The 19211-nt window shown below is 42.6% G+C and overlaps 2 protein-coding genes and 1 long non-coding RNA gene across 8 annotated transcripts in view; 1 reads left to right on the plus strand and 2 right to left on the minus strand.

The window, feature by feature from the left end:
* Positions 1 to 3021, minus strand: part of SAP30BP (SAP30 binding protein) — a 31504-nt gene extending 28483 nt beyond the window's left edge. Inside the window, exons 1-2 of one of the 2 annotated variants that reach the window (XM_081185120.1) lie at positions 2857 to 3021; positions 906 to 1015 (exon numbers count right to left, since the gene is read on the minus strand). In XM_081185120.1, the coding sequence (XP_081041246.1) occupies positions 906 to 1015; positions 2857 to 2974 (228 nt within the window). In that variant the 5' untranslated portion in view covers positions 2975 to 3021. The remainder of the gene's footprint in view (positions 1 to 905; positions 1016 to 2856) is intronic. The other variant, XM_081185119.1, reaches the window with a different exon arrangement.
* A 75-nt stretch (positions 3022 to 3096) lies between these two features.
* Positions 3097 to 11248, plus strand: LOC308582189 (ATP-dependent DNA helicase Q5-like). 5 transcript variants are annotated; one of them, XM_081185108.1, is made up of 9 exons: positions 3097 to 3177; positions 3749 to 3885; positions 4025 to 4159; positions 5739 to 5860; positions 6519 to 7037; positions 8530 to 8635; positions 9976 to 10087; positions 10476 to 10638; positions 11149 to 11248. In XM_081185108.1, exons 3-9 carry the CDS (start codon positions 4039 to 4041, stop codon positions 11236 to 11238), a joined length of 1233 nt encoding a protein of 410 aa, XP_081041234.1. In that variant the 5' UTR covers positions 3097 to 3177; positions 3749 to 3885; positions 4025 to 4038; the 3' UTR covers positions 11239 to 11248. The 5 variants fall into 5 exon arrangements, with proteins under 5 accessions (XP_081041234.1, XP_081041236.1, XP_081041235.1 ...); XM_081185109.1 differs by lacking the exon at positions 3097 to 3177 and adding an exon at positions 3184 to 3379; XM_081185110.1 differs by lacking the exon at positions 3749 to 3885.
* Positions 11249 to 13897: 2649 nt separating this feature from the next.
* LOC308582198 lies at positions 13898 to 18982 on the minus strand. Its single transcript, XR_014005547.1, has 2 exons — positions 16567 to 18982; positions 13898 to 14425 (listed from the first exon to the last, which is right to left on the minus strand). It is a non-coding gene; the product is annotated as an uncharacterized lncRNA (long non-coding RNA).
* Positions 18983 to 19211: the final 229 nt, after the last annotated feature.

Genomic DNA, 19211 nt, shown 5'->3' on the forward strand with positions numbered 1-19211 from the left:
GAACACCCTTTCCAGCATATCATAGACTACAGGTCCACCACAGACCCTTCTCAGACATCTTTCGTCATACATTTTAACAGCTTATTTGAAATAATGTTGTTCCTTAAAATTGGAGGGGAGGAAATACAACTAAGTTTCTTTTACAACTTAACTAGGGTACAGACCACTTAGTAAACTAACTGACAACTTAAATAGGAGCCATAGAGAATGTTACTGTAACAAGTGGATGCCAAAGAGCCCACTAGAAGACTGAAGGGATGGCTTGCTGGTAGAGAAGGAGACTCTTAATCTCAGGGTTGTGGGTTCAAACACCACTTTGGGTAAAGGATTCCTGCCTTGCAGGGAGTTGGACAACACTACCCCAATTGTCCTTTCCAACTCTACAGTTCTATGAAAAGTCATACTTCCAGATGTGTTTACCTCTCTGACATTTTAAGCTATAACTCTATAAGCACATACATAGCAATAAGAGAAAGAAATAAGAAGTGAGGAGCCCGGCAAATCTATTACAAAGTGGAAGGTACAGTGGTACCTCGCAAGACGAATGCCTTACAAGACGGAAAACTCGCAAAATGAAAGGGTTTTGGGTTTTTTAGTTGCTTCGCAAGACGATTTTCCCTATGGGCTTGCTTCGCAAGACGGAAACGTCTTGCAAGTTTGTTTCCTTTTTCTTAAAACCGTTAATACAGTTGCGACTTGACTTCGAGGAGCAACTCATAGCATGCGGTGTGGTAGCCTTTTTTGAGGTTTTTGAAGACTTTGGTATTTTTGAAGCTTTTCCAGAACTTTTCCGACACCGTGCTTCGCAAGACGAAAAAACTCGCGGAACGAATTAATTTCGTCTTGCGAGGCACCACTGTACAAAAGTTTGTATAGACTCAGCATTAATATAATTATATACCTACCGATTGTCTACTATTTTCATCTTCATCATCATCATAACCATCCTCCTCTCCCTCCATTTTACTGAAGTCATCCTCTCCGTAGCCTTCTGACACCAGACCTCCTTTTTCTTCTACCTCATCCAAAACAAGGGAAAAAATAAAAAATCAAGCTAGTGATCATTTGGTATTCCAGTGGAAACATATGCAAGAGATTGATACTGATTTAACAGTAGCATGTGTTTTTATAGAAAAATAGGGGGGTTGGCTTTTGCTGCCCAACTCCCCAAGGGACTGAGTCCCCTAAGTCCATGATCGGTCAGAGATGAATATATGGAGGCAAGGATCCAGTGAAAGCAAAGAATATATTTCATTATCTGTTGCAACAGAGTCCCCCCCCCCCATGGAGGTGAGACCCAGAACAAAGGTGTGCAAGCCCCTATAAAGACTTTGAAACTGCACACCCCTTAGCCCAAGACCATCTCAAAAACATCATACATACATCACAGAAGGAGGCAGTCTCCAGCAGAAATCTGAGTACAACTTCTCTACTGTCTACCAAGGTACCTGATAACATCTTTCTGATTGCATTGCCTGGGTAGCCAGGTCATTCCTTTTGAGTTGGTAAATACTATAGTCCCCAAATATCTTTACTAATTTACACTTATTGATAGTCTGCTCACCTTAACAGATTCTTGCCAGACTGAATTTGCTGGGAGATGTAAGCACCTATATTACAGGATTTGTTTTATTAACTGGATTTGGAGGTGAAAAGACAATTGGAAAACTTCCTCCAACTGCAGAGAAATATTTGAGGCACTTTTGGAAGGGTCAAAATGGCTTCAGGATTGTTGTCCTGTACTATTTTAGATATGTGGTTTATATATGTGGTTACCTTGTGCATTTATGAACATTTATTCTATATTTGAGACATTGTGTGATGGCCCTGATAATTACAAATTTGGGCACACAATTCACAGCTTGCATAAAATCAAACACTGCAGCTGCATATTACAGTTGTTGTTGTTAAGAAGCTAACAGCACATTTTACATATAAAGGTTCCGGTGTGGCTGCACATCAGAAGATAGTTTTGAATTACAGGCATCTGAAATACACCTCTGAGAAAGAAAACAGGCTGGAAGGCAGACATTGGGGGGACGGGACACGAAGGTCCTCGGTAGGCTTGGGGATGGGGAAGTAAATCAGTGGCACAACATATGCTTTATAAGTAGAATGTCTAATACCAGGCATCTCCGTTTAAAAGGATATCGGGCACTAATGCTGGGGAAGAGCCAACGGCCCAGGCTTTTGGGATCCACTGCCAGCCACAATACAGCAGCAAATAACAATAATTTAGGTCAGGGCAGGATTTAGGTCTGATGAGGCCCTAAGCTACTGGAGGTAATGGGATTCTTTAAATGTCCAGCTGTCCTGTGTCAACAACAAATTGTCACTTTTTTGTCTGTTGAATATATGCTATATTACAATTTATGGACCCAATAGGTATCTAAAGCCATTTGCACATAACAAATAGGAGCCTACACAACACAAAACACTGTTGCTGCATGTAGGTTTTATTTTGTTTGTTTTTTATCTTATATTTTGGAAATGTACATCCCTTTAATTTTTTTAGGGGCCCCCAAGAGAGTGGGGCCCTAAGCTATAGCTTGCTTAGCTTATACGTAAATCCGGCACGCAAATTCTAGGTGAATTCGTAGCCTCACTATACGCCCTAAACACAAAGTAACGCTAGGCAGAAGATGCTGCTTGGCGAAACGCCACGTCGTCTTCCATCATCCCAGAGAAGCGTGATTATTTCCCCCTTTTACCGAACAGCGGCGGGGCGGGGAATATCCTTCCGCCACAGACCCCTCCAGCTTTCCGTGGAGGCCCCGGCGTAAAAAAAGACATCCCCGAACACCCTTCATTCCTTAATTCCCTCCCCTCCCCGCCATAGTCCCACCAAGGCCTCACCTGTCGTCCCTGCTCCTCGCTCGCTGGCCGCTCCACCGGCCTCACTATCGGATTCGGGCTCGGAATCCTCAGCATAAACGGCCAAAGAAGAGAGGACGCTTTTCTTCGCCGCCGCCATTTTCCTCTATCCGAGCGTCGCGAGCGAATTGCCTTCCGGCGCGCGCGAGTGACGCACGAGGCGGGCTGCTGGGGAAAATGCTGTTGCCGCGGCAACCGCTCTTATAGCCTCGCGAACGGAAGCCGTCGCGGACGTCATCTCGCCGCGCGCCGAATCCGTGCCGCTGCCGGAAACTGCCTGAGCGCGCGGGTGGCGGGTGGGCGGTAAGCGGCGACTCGGAAGGGCCCAGGAGTGTCGTTGGACGATGTTGTAAAACTAAAACACCCACCCTGACAGAGGCGTAGCTGGGAGCCAGTGGCCTGCCTTCTCTGAGACGGAGGGTGTTGGAGTGCGCGCGAAGTCGAAAGACGGGCTGAGAGGCTCTCCACGTAGTCCGCGCTCTTTCGCTCTCCCGCTTTATCTGTGGTAGTTCTGGGCAGCTGGACATTATTTGGGAAGAAGGAAACGGAAACTGGTCAGGGAAGGCCTTGCAGCTCTAGTAAAATTCAGGAGGAAGAGGGTCGTTAAGAATCGTAGTGTTCTGGCTACACAGGGTGGGAGCTGATTTACCTTTGTGCTTAGGAATTGTTTCAGTTTCTTTCTCCTGAAAGAGCTGGCATGTGAGTTGGGTTAAAAGGATGTATAAATGGGATTGAGGTCAGGCTTCAGAGGAAGTAACATAACGTTAAAAGCAGCTGTAGGATTAGTAGGAGCGAAGAAAACCAGCCCAAAAGTGACTCGCAGCAGCTAATCAGAAGCAGTGTGTTCTGATATGAGAGGTATTTTTGCTTTCAGGTAGCGTCCTCTTCTGCTGCGCCTACATCTTCGGCTTTTCAGATGGCGCAGGCATTTCGAGAACTCTTTCTGTTTTATTGGATTAGAGAACATAGCTGAATGTAGATGTTTGTGCCAAAAGGAAAGTGTGGACATAAGTAAGTTTGGGTATATCTAAATGGGGCTGTTCCACTCTGCCTGCCCTGAGAAGCCCCTTGTGGCTAAATGATGGATTGTAGCAGACAATCATAATTGCACAACGATCCTCTCCTTATCTCTATTTTGAATTATCTCCAGTATCTCCTTATAAGATGAGTAACTGCTCTTCCTCAAGACTAGAAGATAGAGTTCAACGAACTCTGAAAAAAGTGTTTGGATTTGACACTTTCAAGACTTCATTGCAGGAAAGTGCAACCAGAACTGTTGTGAAAGGTAAATTGCAAATACCTGTTTTTGCAATATGTAGTAGGGTTGAATAATTTTGTCTTTTTCACATACTATTCAAAACACCACAGTTCCTTCATTTCTGCAAATGTAAAAAATACGATGACAAATGATTCTTACAGAAATTAGATTTCTGCTTTGGAGTTTGCATTAATTGCACTATACGGTACAAAGGCTATACAATTTGTATAAATATACTTCCCCTATAGCTGAAGGTGTTGTGATCAAATTTTAGGCAGAAGTGGCTGACCTGTGGCCCTCCAGGTGTTCCTGATAGAAGCTGCAAATCCAACAGCACCTGTGGGGCCACAAGTTAGCCAGCCCTACTTTATTTATTAAATGTATACCCTCTTCCCAAAGGAGCATAGGGCTTACAATCCATTATCAATTCCTCAGTGAAATGTCTCTTACAGGGAACAAGTGAATGCTTGGCCAAGGCTGCTGCCCAAGGGAATAAGCTCTATTGAACAATGAGGTATACTTCCAAGCAAACATGGGTTGCACTCTCAGTCTCTTAAATTCACTGTGTCCTAATCTACTGCTTTGGTTATGGCAATTCCTTTATTTTTTGGGTTATTAGGTTTGCAGCACGGTGCTAAATGTGCTTGCTGGGAAGTAAGGCTCATTCTGTTCACTGACGTTTACTGTCAATTAATTGTGTTTATGCTTTGCAGTATGTTGTTTGAAAGTGAGTTGCCTTAAGCTGAGCAAAGCTTTAAACCTGGAACAGTTGCACCCAAACTTAAAGCATGATCTACTGTGTGACACTGGCATTGGTGCTTGTGAAGTAGAAGCAGCCAAAGATAGCATACAGGTGTCGTGCTTTCCAGCTGGGAGCTGAAAGGCAGTCGAGATATTCCACATTCAGATTTTGGCCATTTCATTATGTTCATTTGTATGGCTGTGCATTGAGGCATAGTCTACTACAAAGCTGGGTTTTGTGTTGTCATTTGATGGCTGGCATATGCCCATGCTTGGCCATTAGAGATGTGGAAACCTAGAAAAATTGACAAAGGGGACATTTCCCATCCCTATCTTTCTTGGCCTTCACAGTCTATTGGCTATGAACAGAAGTGGGGTACCCATTGCATTTTTCTAGTGCAGGGCTTTCTGGAGCAAGCTAGAGGATAGGATCTGAACCAATGGCTTCAAGTCACAAGAAAGGAGATTCTGACTCAACATCAGAAATAACATTCTGGCAGGAAGAGCTGTTTGACAGTGGAATGGACTCTCTCAGAAGGTGGTGGACTCTCCTGGTTTTTAAGCAGAGGTTGAATGGCCATCTGTTACGGATGCTTTAGTTGAGATTCCAGCATTTCAGGGTGTTGGACTAGGTGACCCTCGGAGTCCCTTCCAACTCTACAATCTATGATTCTGTGTAACAAGTGTTCTATTTTTCTGTTAACTATCAATTTATTGTCTTGCCAGCACAATGTTTATATAGATATTTTGTAAATGTTATCAGCTTTCCCCAAAACACTTAGTGTCCACGCCCCCCAGCCCAGAAATGCAGATAAATATATTTGTGTTTTAAAAAGCCTTGATTGCTGCACTGTTGCCTTTGCAGGGGAGAAGGATGTATTTGTATGCATGCCCACTGGTGCAGGGAAATCCCTGTGCTACCAGCTTCCAGCAGTCCTGGCAACAGGAATCACTATTGTAATTTCACCTTTAATTTCACTGATTCAGGTAATACCTCTTATTGTAAGAAAGAATGGAATCTTGAAGAACCTGTTTTGTCTTGCTTATGGTCAAAAAAGTAAAATTTGAGATGATTGAAATAGAATAGGTACCATATTAGCTGAATCCACCTCATCTGTGGTGTCAAGTTGACCAAACAGATCATAGTTGTGTTAGTGTATAATTCAGTGGTGTGCTATATAACCTGATAGAAATAATCCTTTTTATAATAATTCCTAATATTCTTAATGCATTGGATGTTTGAGTGAAGAAGATTATTCTTTTTTTAAATGTATCTGTTATGCAGATAAAAATGCAATATATTGACACAATTCCCTGTTCTCGAAAGTAAACTAATATAGTTTCTTGAACTTCACTACCTCAGAGAAACAAATTGATTGCCAGACATTGTAAAATTATCATTGCTGATGAAATAGACTAGAGACTGACAGTCTTGTCATTTGATTATGTTGGGCTGCCTAATTACAACCAGTTTCTGTAAAAGAACAATATTTTAAGTCTTTAAAATAAATATAACACGGAGATGTTTTTTTGCAAACTACAGGGCTGGTGGTAAAGCCTGATTGTTTAGGAATATATCTGTATGACAGCTATTTTGGTAGAAGGATGCTTTCCTCTAAGCGCCTTGCTCTTTTTTCTTTCACAGGACCAAGTGGACCATTTGCTCTTGCTCAGAGTGAAAGCCAGCTCTCTTAACTCCAAGATTTCTGCTCAGGAGAAAAAGGCCATCTTAGCTGACTTGATGTGTGACAAGCCTCAGATAAAGCTCCTCTACATCACACCAGAGATGGCAGCTTCCTCTTCCTTTCAGCCTACCCTGAAGGTTCTAGTGTCCCGAAACCTCCTTTCTTACCTAATAGTTGATGAGGCTCACTGTGTTTCTCAGTGGGGGCACGACTTCCGACCAGACTACCTGAGACTTGGCTCTTTGCGCGGTCAAATACCCAACACTCCATGCATAGCCCTGACAGCCACAGCCACTAAACAGGTCCAAGATGATATTATTGCATCGCTTAAGCTAAAGAGGCCTGTTGCCACTTTCAAAACACCTTGCTTCAGGTCCAACCTGTTCTATGATGTGCAATATAAAGATACCTTAACGGATCCGTATGAAAACCTGAAACAGTTCTGTCTGAAGTGTCTTGGGCAGAAGAATGACTCCGGGGTGAGTTAAATCTGTAGGAAAGATTTTGTTTTTAAAGTTTTCTCCCCTGTCTGTCTTACTCTAGGCAGCTTTCGTTTTAAGTGGATTGGAATATATTTCCTAAAACTTAACTTTATTGGGGCAGGGGATGAATGAAAGGGGATTCTCGATCAGCAGAGCAGACGGTAAACCATTAACTCCACTTGGGAAAAAGGCAAGGCCAATCAGGGGGAAAAACAACATTTGGCTTGTCTAGAAAGGAGGAACTGTCCAGCTTTGTGCTCTGCCTTCTAGAGAAAAGCAGGGCAATGTGGTTGCTCCTAGGCTACTGCTTGCCAGTTGCTTATAGTCCTTAGGCGTATGCAGGGACAGGGAGAGATTATAATGCTTTTAGAGCATTGGGCGTTGTGATGGTGCCCAGCGTTGTATGATCCTCCAGTTTGCACAGCCTCCAGCTGAGAGGGGACAGCTGCCCAGGGTAGCAAACGATCTCCTTGAGCCCCTTGCATCCCCCATCAAGAGAGGGAGATAGCTGCCCAGAGTAGCAAGCAGATTCAAGAGTAGTGAGTAGATGTCTCCAGGCCTCCTGTATGTGGTGCTCTGCTCACCGGCAAAGGGAGTGGCAACGGGGGTGGCGTGGGGAACCACACTGGGCATGTGCAGCACTCAGCATGCTCTCTCACTCTGCAGTCACTGAGGTGCTTCAGAGAAGAAAGCCACCACCTCTCCTGGCAGCCCAGCTCCAAACTCTGCCAATGGACTAGCAGGCCAAATTCTTTAATAATGTCCCTCCGCAAGGGCTCATCGACACCTTGCACAGGGAAGTTGAAGCAACTCTGTCCAGTGCTGCCATGGCCTCCATTTCCAGCCAGCAAGCATCGTAAGGGCACCCACTGGATAAGTGCCCATCTTTTACCCTGTTAATCACTTCAGAACCCCTCACTAATTTAGCAGCCTGGTATCCCAAGGTCCAGAGGCTTTGCTTGTAAAGCAATGCTGTCATTCACTGCGAAGGTAGGATTGAGAGATCTGTCAGAGTCATTCATAGAATTTAAGGACCAGAAGCCCTTCTGTGGATTTCGTGTTTATTGTAGTTCATACATTTTTAAAGCATTTCCCAATAACTTCTTTTAAGGGAGAGGAGGAAGAGTTAAATCTGAGATTCTCAAGAGAGTTGATTTCATTGGATTGCATGTTCCCTTCTATGAAATTCCTGCATAAAATATGTACAATGCTGACCATAAGGCATGCATATGAAAGGCTATTACCACTGGCTGGAATCCATCACAGCACTAAATTTCTTGTTCTGTCAGCACAAGGATTTCTGTTTGTGTGGAAAAGAGGGAAAGTCCTGTTGCACAAGTGGAAATCCTTTTGCTGACAGGGATGTGGCAGTTGAATACCACCCGTTGTTTTTTTGTTCTTGATACCTTGGATCTATACCAGCTCTTAATAACATTAATAGGTTTCCTTATGACACTTTATGTTGCCTACTCTTCCTCCCCCTGTGTAGCGCTACTCAGGCTGTGGAATTGTCTACTGCAGGAAGAGAGAAGTATGTGAACAAGTGGCTATTGAACTTAGCTACAGAGGAGTCAACTCCAAGGCATATCATGCAGGTAGAAAAAGCTGTGTTACTTTGATTCGTAAGCATTTTTTAAGTATGCAAAAGAGTTCTTTATTCTAGCCTCAGGGTCCAGTCAGTATACTGTGGGTTGTAAAGCCCGGTCTTGACTTGTTTTTCTTTAATATGTTCTTTAGAATGCAAATTTAGTACCACACTGATATGATCTTGCTGAATAGAGTCCATTCCAAAGCACAGGAGCCTTATTATCCTGCCAGATCATTGTGTCAGGGGTAAGATTTCAGGTCGCTCAAAATTCAGGGCCAGAGGGAGTGGCAAAGTCCTGAATCTGTTCTGGACTGCACCTCTCTTCAGCATGGCCAATGGTTAGATATGATGGGGGTTATAATCCATAGCACCTGGGAGGCACTGGGTTTGGGGAGGCTGATGTATGTGAATGATTGCCATACCCCAGCATTCCTTTCTATTCCTAGTTAACTTTAGCCCAGCTCCCTTTCTCCTAGTCCCTTTTCTTTATGTGCTTTCTTATTGTAATTTCTCCTTTCCTGGACCTCCCCCAAACTTCTCCTGCTCCGGCTTGCTTTTCTTTGCCTCATGATTCTCCCACGCTTCCCTTCCTAGTCCTCCTGTTTCTTCTGCCATTTCTGAATGCTTATCTCAATCCACTACCTTCTTCCCTTTCCCCTTTTTATTTGGCTTGCAACTGGATGTTTGAATTAATGCCAAAAGTGTTGCTAAATTGAGTACTTCTGGTGTATTGACTTTCCCTGAAGCCCTTTGCATTCAACTTTGCTTTAGTTTCCCCACACATGAGTTCCAAGGGAAAACGTCTCATACTTGGCTTCTAAACTTGTTCTGTACTGCTTTTTCGATGATACTTCTTATCAGTACTAGGTTGGGATCACAGTCAGCTATGCAAGGAACTGGAATGTATACTCTAACACATGCTCCCTGCCATCAGGAGCTGGGTCCTAGAGTGTCACAGGCTGTAGGTGCTGCTCTGTTGACCCAATCAGGACTTCTAATTCTTAGGCCTGGCCAAACTGGAAGCCTCATTGCTTCCCTGCTAATCACAGTGCTTTACGGACCACATTTTTATTCCCTTTTGTGTCTGAAGGAGGTTTGGGGATCTGAGTACACATAGTCTTGGGAGCTTATGGAGTTAGACTCCATCCTCAGACCATGAGAATTCTGTTTTAGGTCTTGGATTCCCCTCACATATGATGGCAAAACAGGATAGGCGAAGTAGGCAGGTAGATGGATTCAAAGACAACTAGGGACTGATAGGTTGGTGTGGTTTGCCCCTTGGTGATGATGGTAAGAGCAGAGGTTCTTCCTGCTGGTATCGCACTCTTGTCTTTTGCTTCTTCTCAGGACTGAAAGTAGCAGATAGAACATCGGTTCAGAATGAATGGATGGAGGAGAAGGTTCCAGTTATTGTTGCTACTATCAGTTTTGGAATGGGAGTTGACAAAGCTAATGTCAGGTGTGTGAAGTCATCCCAAATGGGCGATGCATACTGATTGTTCAATATACATTTGCTCAACATCTGGAAGAACCTGGTACCACTATATTTCCTTGCCTGTCCCTCTTAACAGAAGGGTGTAATTACAGTGGTGCCTCGCAAGACGAAATTAATCCGTTCCGCGAGTCTCTTCGTCTTGCAAAGCGACTCAAAAAACTTCGTCTAGCGAGTTTTTCGTCTTGCGAGGCATTCGTCTTGTGGGGCACCACTGTAACAGCAAAAATTGGGCTTCTCACAGAATGGTCTCTCTTTTTTTGTATGCTTAGGTTGGTCTGGGATTTGTATGCAGTTCCAGTTTTGTTCAGATAGGGATTTGAAAGTAATAGCTTAATTGTCTTACACCATGCAGATTTGTTGCACATTGGAATCTTGCACAATCTATAGCTGGGTATTACCAGGAGTCCGGAAGGGCTGGGAGAGATGGAAAGCCATCCAGCTGTCGCCTCTATTACTCGCGGGATGACAGGGATCAAATCAGCTTCCTGATCAAGAAGGAACTTGCTACGTTGCAGGTGAGAACCTTGTGTGACATGGTTCAATGCAGTTCACGTGCCTTAGCTAATAGTCCTTTGATTACAGTGAACTATATATTATGCTCTTGCATTGATGTAGTGTAATTGTATGTAATTTTAATTTTGTGAGGTCCTTTCACATGCTAATTAAGAGGAAGATATACATTTTACTAAATACGTGGCAGTATAGAGACCTTTCGATTTCCCCACTGTCACTTCAGAGGGGCTACATATAGAGTCATTTGTTGCTGCATTAGAGAAGTACTGGAGGCAACATTAGGATGAAAAATATAATATTAAGGTTTGGTTGCACGGAGGTGCACAAAAGGAGCACCTGAAAAGTTTGTGGTTTTACCTATGTGTAGCACTCCTACAGAGTTGAATGAATATTGGTTATTGTGTCACAATGCAACTAGAGGAAAGAGGCGTAGTTCTGAAAGAAAGCTTGCTTTTGAACACAGTGTTTCTAAAAATAAGTGGTTTTGCTTATTTGTTTTTACCTTTCTTCAGGAAAAGCGAGGCTCCAGATGGAAAGACTCCAGTAAAGCTATGCTGAAAGACTTTGATGCTATGGTGGCCTTCTCTGAAGAACTGGGGTAGGTTTATCCTAATAGTTGATGGATTGGAGAAACATATATTTGTTTCCTAGTGGTTGGAATCTTGAGGGCTTTGCTTTTTATGATGTGGAAATGCAGCATGATAGACTGATCTCATAATGGAGGTTTATGTGTATGTGGTAGCACAAATGGCCCATGTTGTATTATGTTTACCAGATTTCTGCTAAAGGTTTCTGGTAGGAAATTTCTGGTAGGAATGTTTACCAGATTTCTGGTAGGAAATCTATTCTACATATTACTGTATTTTTGGAACCTCTTACTAGCTTTATCTTCTTTGAAAAGAAAGGCAATATGAAACCTAATGGCTTGATGTAGAAATAATTTTAATTGAATATTGTTTAGTCATGAATCTGCCTCCTGTGATGTATGGTGGTCCATTGGTTGTGAAACTTTGCATAGAAGTTTGGAATGGTCAGCCCTTTAGAGAGTTGGATATTTTGGATGGAATTCATTGCAGTACTATTATGGTCGTTCCATGAGTGCAAGCTTTCCTGCTTGCCAAACGGAACAATTTCCTCTCTCCCATCCCTGTGCACTCTTCTGGGGTTTCTCCCAACCTCCCAAAGAGATATGGGGAGGGCGGGGAGTCTCACTGCATTGGTTCCTGCTAGCGAAACTATTTAGTTGACTGCAGCCTGTTGGGTTTCTATTCCTCTCACTGTGCAGATATTGTGTAGGATTGGTTCATCACATGTCTGTGTTATGCATTCCAGCACCAACTGTTGGAATCATGGGAGCGGATGTTTACTGTACTCTGCTTCCATTTGTTTTTGCTTTCACTTCTGACTTCTCTCTGAGGAAGACCAGAGAGAGGAGACATGTTTTCTTTTGTTCTGTCTTATGCTTAATAAAGTAGCTTAGTGCTTACAACCCCAGCCTAGCTCTGACTGCGTTTGATCTCTGCTGGACTCTGGATGTGTGCTCAGTGTCTCCAAGGCATGAGTCACTCTAAATTGTCGGGGAAGGCTGTCAGAACTCCCTAGAGCTGAATGCTGATGGGAGGGACAGGCTGGAAACATTCCTGTCATTTGCCTGGGGGTCGTCCATGCCTGTGGCCGACCCGACATAGCTCAATATGCACATGTCCAGCAGGGGTCCCTAATTACAGACAAGTAACCACTACACAAATTGCAACCTGTACTAAATTGAGAACTCTGTACTTGAAACAAAATGCTATGCTGAAGCTGTCGCTGGCTTATTTTTGGAGAGAAAAGAGTGATATATATTTAGCTAAGTAGGCAAATGTAGATATGCCCATAATCTAACACAGATACCCTACTACAGGTATGGTCATACGGTAGGAGCAAATAAAAATGCTTGACAGCTTTCTTATGATGCAGACTGCTATTGCGTTAACTTGCTATTAAAATAGAATAAAGGGACAGGTAGAAGGCCATAGTTCCTTATTTTGATTTTCTTATCCTGTATAACTGTAATCTCTTGGTTCCATAGTCTGAATCTCGTAATGTGAATTTAGCGGGGTTCAAACCCATAGCTCTGAGATTAAGAGTCTGATGCTCTACCAACAGAGCTATTCCAGCATAGAATATGTATTCAGTAATTTTGAAGACAAATTGGTCAGGCATTCTAAAGTAAGGTTACCTTTTTTGACTTATACATGGTCTAAAACAGGGTGTTGAAGCACCCGGCGGCACTCAACAACATTTGATGCCCCCCCTCAAGCTGGGTAAGTGAGGTGCTGGGCTTTGGGAAGACAGCGTGAGGGTTGGCGGGATGTCAAAATTTGGCCTCACTCCCACTCCACTCCACCCCGTGCGACAAGGCAGGGGGCGGCCCATGTGTTCCATGGCAGTGTATGATATGAGAATTTGGACGTCCCTGGTCTAAAATTTTGAAATAATTGTGTTTTGGTTGAAACAAAATATCCCTAAACTATTTAAGACAAGTAGTTTATAATATAATCCTTGAGTTCAGTTCTTATAGTTTTCGGTGTTGGCTGCCTGAATTCATATGAGAGTGCTGGATGATTATAGCTACTGTTTTCCCTTTCTACTGTTGCTTCAAGGTTGCTCCTCCAAACCTTGAGATATTCTAGCTGTTTAGGGTTCATGTGCTGATGTTACAATGCTAAGTAGCCAATCAGATTTGGTTAGGTCAGGCATAGGCAAACTCAGCCCTCCAGATATTTTGGGATTACAATTCCCATCATCCCTGACCACTGGTCCTGTTAGCTAGGGATGATGGGAGTTGTAGTCCCAAAACATCTGGACGACCGAGTTTGCCTATGCCTGGGTGGGCTATGTGCTAAATTCTCTAGTAACAGAAGAATCTCATTTAGAGAGAGCAATGTGTTCTATACTGGCCATCCTTTCTATTCAAGAATTACTAACAAGCAAAGTGATTTTTCAACCCTTTTGAAGCAGCCTGAAATATCTCTAAAAGAAAGAGGATCATCAATTATATTGAAGATTTTAATGAAATGGGCATTATTCCTCCACCCTTTGGCTCAGCTCTATCAGCCAGCTGCCTTTGGAAGATTATGGAAATAAAATAAGAATTGGGGGAAGGGATTCATGTGGATGCATTTTAAAAATACAGCTCATTTAGTCTCATTTAGTTTCACTATTGATTAGGTTATCTATACTTATACTGGTTACAAAAGAAGAAAGACAAATGTACAATTTCAAGGAAAACTGAACATTCTTTCAATTTTCAAATTCTTACATGTCAGCTATTTCTTAAACAATTTTTTGTCACTTCCTTTGCTAGAAGTAGTTAGTTGTAAATCAGACCTGCTCAGGCACATGCTTCTTTAATGCTGATTTCATTTGGTGTCAGGCCTCGTGTGGAAGCTGGTTGTGTACCTTTGAACAGTGCCAAATTTCCTCTGTAGTATGTTCACTTGTACATGTGAAACAGGGGTGTCAAGAAGCAACAATACTTCCCCCTTCTTGGTGCCACTTCAGCATTCTTCAGATTCCACAGACAAGGCTGCTCTTGCTGTTTTATATGGGGCCAGATTTATTCCTTGGAGTTGAGCAGCAGCCAAAGATGGCAGCAAACAACAGGAGTGCAATGATAACCATGACAAATGAAGCTATTACTACCAGTCCCCCAAGAGCCCAGTCATCTGACAGAATCCGAGTTTTCAGATGTTTTAGAATGTCTTGAGAAGCAGTTTGTATTGAAGTGGACATTGTTGCCAGGCCCTGGAGAATTAAAACAATATGTGTTTTAATACATAGACCACTGGAATAGGAGCAGCATCGCTAGGACAGTGTCAACTTCTATTGGGAGCAGAGGTGCCTGGTCCCCTTAGCTACTCTTTTAGAAGGCTTCAGGGGCCTTGTTTGGCCAAATTTCCATGAGTCAGGGTTGGTGGGTTTTATTAAGGGCTCCCCTGTATTTGAATATGCTTACCAGAGGTTAAGGTGTCTAGGAAAAGAAAAATACTTTTGCCTGGCACGGAGAGATTCAAGTTTCAACTTGTTGTATATTGCTGCTATTGTCTTCTGAGAGATACAGAAACACACATTCTTTACGCTGTAGAAACATAATTGACTTTTACATCAATTCACAGATACAGGAATTAGTCATCATAAATATATATAGAAGTTAGCAAGGTTATTTTCAATTGTTTGCTCATTCTGCACCTTGCTGCATTTGCAGCTACTCCTGCTGATTCTGCTGCTGTTAACAGCTGGGTGCCGTTACTGGAAATCCTCAACGTCCATTGCATTCTGTACATAAAAAGATGCTGAAACAGAAAAGGCCCTGACATAGGATTGGACTAGATGACCCACAGGTTCCCTTCCAGCTCTACAATTCTATGATTCTAGCTAAAGTGTCGTTCCATTTAAGTGGAGGGGGTTTACTTTAATACGGATGTGTATGCCGAGAAATCTAGGCGTCTGCTCAAATAACATTTTCAAAAATTTGAGTCTTAAGTCACCAGAAATAGAAGTGAATTCAAGGCTTGCATTCCACATTAAGAGTGTTCAGACTTGTTATCTGTAAACAGATCTGCAGAACTTGCTGCCCCACTCTATAATGTAGCTGGCACTAGAAAAATGTTGAAATGAAGTAAAGAAATTAATAGAGGATAGAAGCAACAGGAAGCAGCACTCCACTCCTTTGAGTTCCTGCACTTTTACCCTATCACATCCAGAAATGGTTTCTACTGAAGGCAGGCTGGATGGACTTTTCTCCCCACCTCGCTTGGCTGTCATTATTGTTAATTTCTTGTGACCAAATGGTGGTGCTAAACAGAATTGCCCTTTACCTCCTTGCAAATTTCTATACAGATCCTTTCTTTTTGGAGCTCACCATGAAATTTCACATATTAGCACAGGCAAACTCAGCCCTCCAGATGTTTTGAGACTACAATTCCCATCATCCCTGACCACCGGTCCTGTTACCTAGGGATGATGGGAGTTGTAGTCCCAAAACATCTGGAGGGCCGAGTTTGCCTATGCCTGTATTAGCATTTCAGTTGATGACATACATCCATTCAAAAAGACTTGCATCCTGCAAAGTGTCAAATGCTTCATATGTTACGGGTTTTTGTTTGTTTGTTTGTTCTTAGAGTTCCCAATAGAAAGTCCCAAAGCAACTGTGGCTGAAATAAATATCTCACCCACTTAAAAGCCTCTTAGAATTGTAGAGGACTGATCTCTCCAATCACCTTTCAGATTGGAGTGCTTACAGGCCTATTGTTGTGACATCTAAATGCAACCTGACATCTCTTTGGAAGCAGCTTGTACTTTTAATTCCCCTGCTACGTTCTGTTCTCATTGAAAAGGGCATGTGGATTATTCCCTCGCTTCACATTTGCTGTTGTGCAGAAAGATTGGAGTAATTGGAGAGCAGAAAGAATGAAACATCAGCTAAATTTCACTGCATTTGTATCATTGCTTTCTGGGTTTTTGTTGTTTTCTCTCTTTTTGCCTACATGCTGCATGAAACAAGGGATTAAGGGGGATGTAACATTTCTCCCACACAAAGCCATGCTCAGTTTGAATCTCTCAGGCACGCTCCAGTTGTCTGCACCACAGCAAAAATATTTGGATAATGCTTCCTTGTTGGAATAAAAACAGTTTGCTTTAGCAAGGTCATATATGTGTACAGCCAGATTAATAAAAGTAGAAACAGCAATGGGCTTTGTGCAAATTTCATCTGTAATCTGGAGGACCCTTAGTGACCCTTAAACCATTTCCCATAGAATGACGGAAGTAATTGTGGCACAAGAATAACTTAATAATTGTGGCAGTCTGTTCAGAGCGAACAGATCACTACAGATGATTCTAGTAAATTTTTGAAAAGTAGGAATAGAGAAGAACACTCTGCTCACCTTAAGCTGTATGTAGTTGCCTTTTTAGAACCTGTCGGCTGGGAAGACCTCCTTAATTGTGCAAAGAGAAAGTGTGTAATGTCTAATATCTGTTTGTACTTTAGCAAATTATTAACACAGCCAGGAGAGGGTGAGGCTTATCTGAAAGCCTGAATTATACAATCAGGCTTCATTTTATCCATGTTGTACTATTATTGATTGAGCCACCTCCAAAGCTCAGTAATATTTGCTTAGTTGGAGAAGGCACATGGGAGAACATGCAGGCTAAAACTGTTTCTTCTTTCTGGTCTTTGACCCTACTTAACTAATTTTACTGGGCAGGATCCTTACTGGCGGGAACCCCCAGAACATTTTCGGGGGCTCGTGGAGGGAGGAAAGTCAGGAAAGTCTGGTTCCTCAAGTGGAACTTGTTTCGTGCACGCATTCTCCACTTAGTGCTATGTTGAATCCCACCTGCTGTGTGTTACAAAGGTCCCACAACTGAGCTTGATCCAGCAATTGTGTGGAAGCAGGTAGATCTGTCACAAAAGACTGGCAGGAGCAACATAGGGAATTAATTGCCTTCTGCAGGTTTGTAATGATTAAATGTTTACCCTTTCAAAAATGAAGGTATGCATTAAAGTTCATTATTTAGGCTGGGATCTCATGCTTGTTTACCTGTGGGTAACTCCAGTTGAACTTAACAAGTAGTTGTGAATAAGAGTACACCATAAGACTTGCAGAATTCTGTCAGATCCTTCACATAATTCTTTGTTCGCTTCTGGTGGTGCATGGTCATGGTCTTGATGACTTGGGCTAATCTGATCTTTTGAATAAGTGCATTTCCTAAATGTAGGGGCTTTGCTATAGATGACATATCTTTTAGGAATGACACCTGTGCAGTTCATTGCATTGTGGCAATAATCCTCCCCCTTTTGCACGTGGTTGGTTCTATTCCTTTTGCCTTGTACACATGTAACTCTTTTGAAGTTCATTGGAGTGTAAACCAAATGTCCACAAGGTCTGCCTTTGTGGAAATGGATTTCCTTTCAGTTGCAAACTGTAGCTGGGCAGCTCATTCTTGGCTGTGCTTTAGCTCGCCCAGCTGCTGCACACATTTCCTGAAATAAACCAACCCTCGCTGTATCTTATTAGCTCTGTGTACAAGCACACTTTAAACTATAGAAACCAATAAATGGATCAAAGAATTTAACCTTTTTTATTATGTTCTTTTCACAAATAACTCTAAAGTAACACTCTAAAATGTCCCTCTTTTTGTAAACTCTCCCAGTAAACTGCCTTAAATAAGATGTATTAATGCCACAAATATAAACTATTCATATCACATATATTTAAGAGAATGCATTTAACTACAAACCCCAAGCATATAAACAATGTTGTTCCCCTTTCACCGTACTAAGGAACTGCCTTGTAACATGGAAACAAGGCAGGCTTTTTGAATGAGAAAGAAAACACTCAAATGTGTAATATATATTTTGAAAGAGGAAAATATTCACTTTAAGGCAGGCAAGCAAAATGACATAGTGTTTTGGTGGCTCGGCATCCTTTTGTTTTCATTCTTTCACAGAAGACGGCTCGTTGTCTGTTTGCTCTCTTTGGCAATTTTCCTTCCTTAATGGAGGCAGTGAGGGATGGGGGGGGGGGGAGTTGTTACTGGTGCTCTTCTTCACAGTCTCTGAACTTGTATGCCAACTGCAATGTTGCATCACCTTGATCAGAAATCACATGCTCTTGTATTCTTGACACAACAATGAACCAAAAACTAACCCCTGTGTGTTGTGATTGGTTTTTAAAAGATTCAGAGACAGTGAAGAAGAGCATCAGTACCAACTCCCCCCCCCAATCTCTCACTGCCTCCATTAAGGAAGGAAAACTGCCAAAGAGAGCAGACAGACAATGAGCCATCTTCTGTGAAAGGATGAAATTGTTTGTATTGTTGTGCTTGTGTTGTTGGCTGCAGACAGTTGGACATCGAGGGGGAAACACTGCTTATGTTGTCGTTTGTTCTGCTGAGCCATTGCACGTGGCTCAAAGTTCAGTGGAAACTGCTTGTATTCAACATCTTCCTGGAACTCCACCAGGTGGAGAAATATAAACAGTCTTAATCCTGGCTAGCTTGCTTGTGGCATTTTTGCACACTTTTATGGATTAACTGACTCAGCCATGATGCAGTTGTCTTCTTCTTGATGGTAAACTGTCTGCAAAGGGGCAGGGAGAGAAATACTGAACTCCATCACTTCATCAGTGCCCTACAGTGGCCATGGCATAAAACCCTAGGCAGGGCAAGGTCTCTTTCTCACTGCTCTTCCTTAGTGCTCTCATCTACTATCTTGTAGAAGAGTATTGTGGTGCCAGCTGGTAGCAGTCTGCACACATTCCTCAGTACCTCCACACCCTTTTCTTAATGCATTCTCATACACAGTCTGCCGGCCGAACTTGGATCCTCCTAGGCTTGTGAACAGGTGTTCCATTACAGCAGCGGGCACAGCAAAAACTGCAAGCTATGATCATCATCGAAAGTACCGTAACTGAAAGGCAGAGAGAGAGAGAATATTAGCTTCTGGAATTGCTAGCCAGGAGTTAGAACAACCCAACCTGCTAACACAATGAATAGGCTCACCAGAAAGGGACAGTTGTGGCTTTTA

Source organism: Podarcis bocagei (assembly GCF_964188305.1).
Source record: "Podarcis bocagei genome assembly, chromosome: 2".
NCBI lineage: Eukaryota > Metazoa > Chordata > Lepidosauria > Squamata > Lacertidae > Podarcis > Podarcis bocagei.